The sequence below is a fragment of the Echinops telfairi genome, unplaced genomic scaffold (genome assembly GCF_000313985.2).
Source record: "Echinops telfairi isolate 266 unplaced genomic scaffold, ASM31398v2 ScPeMD7_25;HRSCAF=90, whole genome shotgun sequence".
NCBI classification, from domain to species: Eukaryota; Metazoa; Chordata; class Mammalia; order Afrosoricida; family Tenrecidae; genus Echinops; species Echinops telfairi.
This window is the reverse complement of record NW_022103922.1, coordinates 32698927-32708561: the sequence shown is the minus strand read 5'-3', so window position 1 is coordinate 32708561 and position 9635 is coordinate 32698927. Positions and strand designations below refer to the sequence as shown.

At 54.8% G+C, this 9635-nt stretch overlaps 1 protein-coding gene and 1 pseudogene across 2 annotated transcripts in view; one reads left to right on the top strand and one right to left on the bottom strand.

The window, feature by feature from the left end:
* PHF24 (PHD finger protein 24) overlaps positions 1-9635 on the bottom strand; it is a 57299-nt gene continuing 47664 nt past the window's right edge. The window contains exons 4-8 of one of the 2 annotated variants that reach the window (XM_030885382.2): positions 5950-6028; positions 5426-5631; positions 4800-4960; positions 4429-4530; positions 1-4126 (exon numbers count right to left, since the gene is read on the bottom strand). In XM_030885382.2, coding sequence (XP_030741242.1) covers positions 4030-4126; positions 4429-4530; positions 4800-4960; positions 5426-5631; positions 5950-6028 — 645 coding nt within the window. In that variant the 3' untranslated portion in view covers positions 1-4029. The remainder of the gene's footprint in view (positions 4127-4428; positions 4531-4799; positions 4961-5425; positions 5632-5949; positions 6029-9635) is intronic. The other variant, XM_004712389.2, reaches the window with a different exon arrangement.
* LOC115869381 overlaps positions 6472-9635 on the top strand; it is a 19701-nt pseudogene continuing 16537 nt past the window's right edge.

Sequence of the window (9635 nt, the reverse complement as noted above, 5' to 3'; positions counted from 1 at the left end):
TAACATCACAACCTCTTTATTTTGACTTCCCCTGAGGCCAGCCTCTGGGAGCAAAGCTCCTTCTGCAGTGCCCTTGAAGGCCGGGCCAGGGGAGGAGCATGCAGCTGCAGTGGTGGGAAGACAGGCTTGCGGACCCTCATCTCAGCTCACTGACACGTCACTGTCCACAGGAAAGCACAGGTGGGGCATGAGGGACTGAGGGGGCTGGGCTCTTGAGTGCTGCTTGTGGTCTGCGTCCCCCTCACCAGCTAGTTTTGCCTGAGGGAGAGGTCCCAGGCCATCTTAATGGCTAGAAGCTGCTGGGAGGCTCTCTCATCATAGATATCGAAAGACCCCACGACTTCTGCCTTGATCTCAGGCCAACCCAGAGCAGTACAAACAGGAACATGATTGGGCTCGTAGGCATTGATCTGGACACAGCTCAGTGGCCCCGAGAAGAGTGGGGGTTCCCTGGGCTTCACCTTTTCCTTCCCACTGGTTGCATCTGTAACTTGTTCACGTTCGTTTTGAGGTTGCCAATGGCAGTGGCAACAGAAAGCAACAGTAGGAAGAATGCTCACTCCCACCTGAGCCCAGGGCTGCCCTGTTGGGAATAGGCATGGTACAGATATTACCAACTCAATGAGCTTTCTGTTGTCTGGGTAGAGCTAGGAGCCAAGACTCCCAGGGCAAATCCAAACTAAGTGGCATGGAGAAAGTGGCAGCGATTTCATTCTGCTGCAGACAGAGGGGTAGGGTGGGGGTGTGATATAGGTGCTGCTAGGATGTCTGAAAATCCTGGCATCAATGCCATTTACTGCCAAGAATCCATCTTACTTTACTCCCATCAGTGGGAAGGGGACATGTTTGTGGGATCACAAGAGTCTGCTACCAGTTCTCCATTTGGCCAGAGGTCGCTTAGTCCTGGGCTGGTCACGGCTGGCCTGGGCCCTGTGAGCTTCCTGAAGCGGACCCTGTAATGGGTGAGGTTGTGCTTCTGGATGTGGAAGAGGCCGAGGCACAATCTGAGTCTTCCTTCCTGGACAGTGTAAGTCTGCTCCCCATGTTGCTGACAGTAACAGGGAAACCCCTAGACTTGGCCCCTTAAACAAAGGCCAGAGGTGACATCCCTTAAGGAGAACCAGGGCACTGCCAGTCCCAGTCACTTGGGCTGAGGACAGGAAGAAGCAGTGTGCTCTTGGCTTGTACTGCAGCTGTCCCCAAAGGTAGAAGAGCACTTGAGAGTTGAGTGATTATTGAGAAGGAACTCCATCCCTGGGATACCAAAGGAGGCATGGCGCAGAGCTCAGTGCCTGCAGCTGCTGGAGAGGCAGGTCCCAGCAGAGGGAGCCATTGAGCAGACATGGCGAGGCTCTTGTCTCCGCAGCTCCACCCTATGGGCTAGGGAACCCTTTCCTCACACGTCTGAGCCTGGGAAGAGGGCTGCAGAGGGAAAGATTGGCTTAGGGGCCGGGGCATGTTGGGAGTTGGCATGGGCAATTCTTGGGAAAAAAGCTGACCTCATTTTGGGGGAGTCAAGAAGCAAAGACTAGAACTTTTTTTTTTTTTTTTAACGCTTGTAATAATCAGACACTAACAAATTTTTGTGCTTGGCAGAATTTCAGCCAGCCACAGTATGGAATCACCTGACAGAGGGAATGGGCTGCACTAGGTTTAGAAAAGTTGGAGCAATTCCATACAGACTGCAGAGGGCCCCTGATGAGGGAGGACTCTGGGTAGTGGACTTGGGGTGGGATTTCTCCAACTCTGGAAAGGGGGCGCCGTGGGCCCTCCCCTTTGGTAAAGAGCTGGGTGCCCAGGGAGAAGAGGCTGGCTGATCCTCTGTGCCGTCTGCCCCCTAGGACTCTTGAGGGCTTGGAACTCTGTTCTAGACTGGGGGCAGTGTCCCCCAAATGAGGTCTGCTTGGCCAATCCTCGATGCAGCCGGCATGTTTGGTCCACACTTGCACCGCTCACCCATGGAAAGATAGAAGCGGCAGCTCCAGGGATGCAGCTCCCTTGATCTGAGAAGCATCTGGGAACCCGACTGACGGACTTCCAGCCACTGTGACTGATGAGGAGGCAGAAGTAAACACACTTTTCGACTCTCAGAGCCCAGAGCGTGTCTACACAAAACGCCCGTCCACGAGTGCGATCAAGTGACCCAGGCCATTAGCATGCAGGGCGGTTTGCCAGGAGAGCAAGTCAGCAAAAACCCTGTGGTTCCATGCGTTCACCTTCTCCGTGCAGAAGCCTCGGCTGCTGCTGCAGACACTGTCCTGGGGCTCAAGAGTCATGTGCTTGCTTGCTTTGCTTTTTTTTTTTTTGGAGTGGGGAAGGTACTGGGTTGAATACTGGCCCCTTCGGCTGATCAGTCTTGGGGGTGACAGCGGAGAACGATTTACAAAACAGCACGGGGTTGCTGATGTTCAGGACCATACACATGGACTGAGATCTGTCTTCTGAGGGCCAGCTTATAACCATGTCTCGAGGCCAGGCACCGTCTACGGGAGGCTCAGAGCTCTCTTCCCATCCCCCTGGTGGCCACTCTGCGTGGCCCACCACCAGACTCTTTCTGTAACCACCCAGCTTAGTGCAAGGACAAGGACGTGCCCTGAGCAGGGGGCTGAGTACTTCTGCACACCTGACTAAACATCTTCGCCAGGAGTTTTTGGGAGTTGGACTTGGAGACACCGAAGCCATTGGGCTGGACAAAGAAACCGAGGGCCAGGATTGCAAGGCTCGGCTCACCCATAAGGTAGCCTGGTTGGAGGTGTGGCCAGAACCTAGGCTGGGCTTGGAGGCCAGGCTTGGGGCCTTTGTGGCAGTCCTAAAGGCTTTCTGTGGCAGGCCAGGCCCCAGCCTGGTAGGGAAAGGGCATGCAGTGGGGAGAAGCAGGGACTCAGGCCGGATCTGAGGGACGAGGGGAAGGGAGAGGTTCTTCCCCCTGGGGAGCTGGGCTGGGTCTCTCTGCCCCTCTCTCTGTGGCCACCCTCCTAGCCTCACTGCCAGGGAGCTAGGAGTCTCTGCTCAGGGATTGTGTGAACTTGCTCTTTCGCGGGTGGCAGGAGAGGCCGGCTCTGTTCTCCACATGACAGCATACTTTTCTGGGTCGGAGGCTGAGTTGAAGTGGAGCAGATGGAAGGGCTGGGCTCTCTCCGCTCCCCTTCCATCAGATCTTGTTTCATTAGAGCTCAGGCTTCGGACCTCTGGTGGCCGGCTTGTGGGGCAGCATCTAACCCACAAGTGGGATGTGTCTAACACAGAGGGTGAGGACTCCTGCTCCACTCAGGCTCCGCTTGGACTTGGGCTCGTGAGGTTGGGCTGGCTACCATCTGAAAAACAGGGCTTCTGACTAGTCACCGGGAATCAGAAGTAAATTGTTAAAGCAGTTAAAACTGCTGTGGTCGTCTTCAACCATTTCCCATCCAACACACCTAGGGACACAGTGCACACCATGAGTGACAGCGGCTTACCACAGGGGATTTCCTATGGGGTCAAGGGGACGTGGAGCAGCTCTAGGGGAACAAAGGAGTTGGATATGGCCCCAAATGAAGACTCACTTGGCCTGAGACCTATCTATTCCAGGTCAGGACTGGTCACAAAAGGAGGTGAGCAGAGACCCCTCAGCTATACCAGGTGCTTCACCAAGGACTCTGGTCCTTTTCCAACAAAAAAAGAACCAGAGCTCTGCAGGTGTGAGCAGAGGCCTGTGTGTGTGTGTGTGTGAGCGTGCGTGCATGTGCATGTTGTGCGTGTGGTGGCAGGCCCAGTCTGATGTCAGTGCCGAGGCGAAGGCAGGGCATGGCACCCCCACGACCTATGGTGCTCGCGCCAGAGTGGCCACAGCTCCGAGGGCTTCTGCCTGTGGCCGTGTTCCGACTGCCTCTCTCGTGTCAGGAACGGTGACTTCAGTGCCATCGAGCGGAGTGACAAACTAAGATGCTGGCGTGGCCTGTCCCATGAGTCCAGTGCCAGGGGTGGGTGAAGGAAGGGGAGACAGGAAAAGGAGAGAAGCCCCCGTCCCTGAGCTGAGCTTCTTGTTCCACGCTATCCTGGTGGTTTCAGATGGATGGCTGCACTGTTGGGACGAGCAGCCAAGATGTAGACGACATTTTCCTGCAGGAAGGTAGGCCAGTCCACAAATCTGGAGTGGAAGCAGAGAAGAGAGGTTTGGGAGGCTGGCTGCAATGCCTGAGCCCCAGTCAGGATCAGGTAGCCTGGCCCGAGTAAAACGCAGGAAGCTTTGGCTCCTATCTGAGGGAGTCATGCTTGTGGCAACCACGCTGGCAGACCAGCTGGCTGGCCCCAACAACCGTGCCCTCTTGGAACCTGGTTTCTGGGGTGAGCCCTTGAGGTGGCCAGCTGGCAGTGCGCCGTGACCTCCCTCTTGGGTGTGTTTCGGGAGGGGTGTGGGAGCAGACAGCCAGGTGAAGAGGTCCCACTCACCTGGATTCCTGCTCTGTGGGCAGCAGGCTCTTGTCCTGGCTCTTGCTGCTGCTGCTGCTGGCTGGGCTGCTGTCTGTGATGGGGCCCACGTGGCTGATGCTGCTGTGCACAAGGACACGGGCGTGCTCAGGATGGGGAGGGAAAGGACTGCCTCCTCCGACCTTCGGTGAACCCACAGCTCGGGAAGTACACAGCCGGGCTTTCCCGACACGGGATGACACAGTTTGGAGACGAGGCTGCCCTGTGTCCTGACCAGTAAAAACTGCTGTCCTCTGTGTAATGGGCAGGAGGACCTGCGCCTGGCTATTTACTCAGAGGGGCATTTGGCCTGGACAAAGGAGGGCGGCAGCAGGGACGGGGAGGGAACAGACCTGACGCTGCAGGAAGGAGCCTCTGAGAGGCGTTTGCAGAACCAGGAGTTGCGGGCGCGGCGGCACTCTGCCTCACTGATGGTGTCCCCGTTGCCGCGCGCCAGGAAGGTGGTTCGGGCTCGTTCTCTCTCCTTGACTGTGAGCAGCCTCAGCAGAGAGTTCTAGTGAGAAGACACAGGTGAAGGATGAGCTGCAGGTAAAACTGTCCAGCCAGAGAGCAAGCGTGGCCACCTCTGCCACTGTGCACAGGGCTTCTCCGGAAGCCGTTCAGAGCCTTTCCGGCAGCACCTGTGCTCTCAGTGGGTCCACTGGGTCCCTCTTCCTCAGTTTCCCCAGCCTGGGACCTGGGTCCCTACCGCTGGGTGGAACCTGAGCCCATTCCTGGCCCTTGCCCCTGCTCAGAGAGAGAGTGCCCTGTGTCTCCTAACACTGGGCAGGCATCCCATGGCCACTGCATCTCGGGACGTACCCAGCCTCCTTTTAAAAATCTGCTTTATGGTTTTGGCTCCTGCGTTTGAGTATGCTCAAAGAGTTTCTAGTTAGAACAACTTCATGTTAGCTCTGCTTCCAGTGGGTTGTATCGTTTGACATAACTCTCAAGTGGGTTTCGAAAGAGAGGCCCTCACCTGGGGTCGCAGTTGCTGCAGAAGGAGGAGGGACTCATGGGACAAGAAGTCGGGCCATTCCACGTGGCCCCGATGTTCGGGGTCCAGGGCTGCAAACTGGCGGGCTGCTTGTGCCTCTTGTTCCTCGCTCAGGGCCCTGGCACTCTCCCCGCGCTTTGCGGCTTGGTGGCGGTAGCGCAGGAAATCCTCCAGTGTCAGGGAACAATCTGTGGGGAAGCACCCATGCTGGCCGTGCCCACCCCCTTTCCACAGCCTCTGGGGAATCTCCATCACGTCCAGGACACCCTTCAGTGTCCCCATGCCCATAGAACTCATTCAGTCTGTCTCCCATAGCCAGGGTGCCTCTGTTGGCTCACAACTTGGGAACAGCGACTATTTACCCCCTGCCCCCTGCCATACTCCCTCTGCCCCGATCCGCCCCAACAGCCCCCAATCCCAGGATCCACCTTTATGCTTCATCCTCGAAAGTGTGCAGGAGAACGCTGCCTGACCCCCTCCCACCCCTACAGCCCCCACAGCCTCACCAGGGATGACTTTGCACTGCTGAAAGGTTTCCAGGAGGCTGTACATCTCTTCCTCCGTGAGCAGCAGGTTGAGGTTGTCCTGGGGAACAAGAAGAGCAGAGTCAGTGGTCATGTAGGTCAGTGAGAGAGGCAGGCTAAGGCTCAAGTGACAGACACAGTGCTTCAACTGGAAGGGCCATTCCAGGATGCCCAACCTCCTTCGGCGGCTCACTCACACTCAGGGCACTGGGGCTCCCTCAGAGCTGCCCAACTCCGCGGCAGAATCTCCCAGGGAACCTAGAGAGCCCAGTCCCTTTACTCAGACACTGGTTTTAGAATGATGCTCTGAGCCACCCTAGGGATTCCTGGTGCAACGGAGAAGGTGACTAGGGAGCGGGCCGAGTTGTGAGCCCCGGTAGTATCGCTGTATGGATTTGGCTCTGACGTTAGACTGTACCCTAAGGGTTTTTTATTTAAGCTGTACTTCTAGTGCATTGTGTCACTTGAAATAATTCCCAGGTGGGTTTTGAGAACGAGATCGCGATGATAAAGCTCCCAAAGCCGAAGGAGGCTGCGCTCACCTTTGGTGACGCTGCAGCGACTGGACTTCCAGACGGGCTCCGGCACGACATTCTGGTACCATTACCAGATAGGCTGGACACCATGAAGAGGTTTTCTGGCAGCAGGTGAGTTCCCCCCAAAACACCAGCAAAGAGCAGGCTCTGCTATTTCATAAGAATTCCCTTATGGCTCACTCACTCTCTCACTCACTGTCTCACTGACTGTCTCTCTCACTCACTCACTCACTGACTGTCTCACTCACTGTCTCACTCTCTCACTCACTCACTCACTCTCTCTGTGTGTCTCACTCACTGTCTCACTGACTGTCTCTCTCACTGTCTCACTCTCTCACTCACTCACTCACTCTCTCTGTGTGTCTCACTCACTCACTCACTGTCTCACTCTCTCACTCACTGACTGTCTCACTCTCTCACTCACTCACTCACTCTCTCTGTGTGTCTTACCCACTCACTCACTGTCTCCCTCCTTCCCTCCCTCCCTCACTGTCTTACTCACGGTCTCACTCTCTCACTCACTCACTGTCTCACTCGCTCACTGTCTTTCTGTCTCACTGTCTCTTTCACTCACTCACTGTCTCTCACTCACTTGCTCACTGTCTCTCTCACTCAATGTCTCTCATTCACTCACTGTCTGTCTCACTCACTCACTGTCTCTCTCTCTCCCTCACTCACTGTCTCACTGTCTCCCTCCCTCCCTCACGGTCTCTCTCACTGTCTCACTGTCTCTTTCCCTCCCTCACTCACTGTTTCACTCACTGTCTCTCTGTGTCACTGACTGACTGTCTCTCTGACTCACTCAGTCTCTCTCACTGTCTTACCCACTCACCCACTAACTCACTTACTCACTGTCTCTCTCACTCTCACTCACTTACTCACTGTCTCACTCACTCCGTCACTCTCTCTCACTGTCTCACTGACTGACTCACTCACACTCACTCACTCACTCATTGTCTCTCTGTCTCACTCACTCACTCACTCACACACTGACTCACGGTCTCACGGTCTCACTCACTCTCTCCCTCACTGTCTCTTTCTGTCTCACTCACTCATGGTCTCTCTCTCTCTCACTTACTGTCTGTCTCTCTCACTCACTGTCTCTCTCACTGCCTCAGTCTCTCTCACTCACTCACTGTCTTACTGTCTCTCTCACACTCACTCACTGTCTCTCACACTCCCTCACTGTCTCACTCCCTCACTGTCTCCCTCCCTCCCTCACTCTCTGTCTCTCTCACTCACTGCCTCTCTCTGTCTCTCTCACTCACTCACTGTCTCAGTCTCACTCAGTCTCTCTGTCTCTCTTTCACTGTCTCTCCCTCCCTCACTGTCTCACTCACTCACTGTCTCTGTCGCTCTCACTCACTCACCGTCTGTCACTCACTGTCTCTCTCTCACTGTCTCTCTTACTCACTCCCTCACTATCTCACTCCCTCACGGTCTCACTCAGTCTCTCTCACTGTCTCACTCACTGTCTCTCACTCAGTCTCACTCCCTCACTGTCTCACTCACTCACTGTCTCTCTTACTCTCTCTTACTCACTGTCTCACTCGCTCACTATCTGTCTCTCTCTTACTCCCTGTCTCGCTCACTCCCTCACTGTCTCGCTCACTCATTGTCTCTCTGTCTCACACCCTCCCTCCTTGTCTCTCTCACTCACTCCCTCACTGTTTTACTCACTCACTCACTCACTGTCTTACTGTCTTACTCACTGTCTCACTCACTTGCTCACTGTCTCTCTCTCAGTCTCTCTCACTCACTGTCTCACTGTCTCTCAGTATCACTCACTGTCTCTCTGTCTCACTCACTCACTCATTGTCTCTGTCTCACACCCTCCCTGTCTCTCTCACACTCACTCAGGGTTTCACTCACTCCCTCACTCTCTCTCACTGTCTCACTGACTCACTCACTGTCTCACTGTCTCTCTGTCCCTCTCACTCCCTCACTGTCTCTCTCACTCAGTCTCTCTCACTGTCTTACTCACTCAACTCACTCACTCACTGTCTCGCTCTCACTCACTCCCTGTCTCTCTCACTCACTCACCCACCCACTGTCTCCCTCCCTCCCTCCCTCACTGTCTCTGACTCACTCACTCACTCACTCACTCACTCACTCACTCACTCACTCCCTCCCTCACTGTCTCTCTCACTGTCTTACCCACTCACTCCCTCACTGTCTCACTTACTCACTCTCTCTTTCTCACTGTCTCCCTCCCTTCCTCCCTGTCTCACTCACTCAACTCATTCACTCACTGTCTTTCTGTCTCACTCACTGTCTCTGTCTCTCACTCACTCGCTCACTGTCTCTCTCACTCACTCACTGTCTGTCTCTCTCTCTTATTCCCTCACTGTCTCGCTCACTCCCTCACTGTCTCTTTCTGTCTCACTCACTCACTGTTCTCTCTCACTCACTCACTCACTCACTCACTCACTCACTCACTCACTGTCTCACTGGCTGTCTCTCTCTCCCTCCCTCACTGTCTCACTCCCTCAGTCTCTCTCACTGTCTTATTCACTCAACTCACTCACTGTCTCACTCGCTCACTGTCTCTCTGTCTCACTCACTCACTGTCTCACTGACTCATTGTCTCTCTCACTCACTCACTGTTTCACTCCCTCCCTCACTCTCTCTCTCACTGTCTCTCTCACTCTCACTAACTCACTGTCTCTGTCTCACTGTCTCACTGTCTCTCATTCCCTCACTCTCTCTCACTGTCTCACTGACTGACTCACTCACACTCACTGTCTCTCTCACTCACTGTCTCATTCACTGTCTCTGTCTCTCTCTCACTCACTCGCTCACTGTCTGTCTCTCTCCCTCCCTCCCTCACTGTCTCTCTCTCCCTCACTGTCTCACTGTCTCTCTCTCTCACTGTCTCACTGGCTGTCTCTCACTCCCTCAGTCTCTCTCACTGTCTCACTCGCTCACTGTCTGTCTCTCTCTCTTACTCTCTCACTGCCTCACTGTCTCTCTCACTGCCTCAGTCTCACTCACTCACTCACTCACTGTCTCTCTCACTGTCTTACTCACTCAACTCACTCACTCACTCACTCACTCACTGTCTCTCCCTGTCTCTCACTCACTCACTCACTCACTCACTCACTCACTCACTCACTCACTGTCTCTCTCACT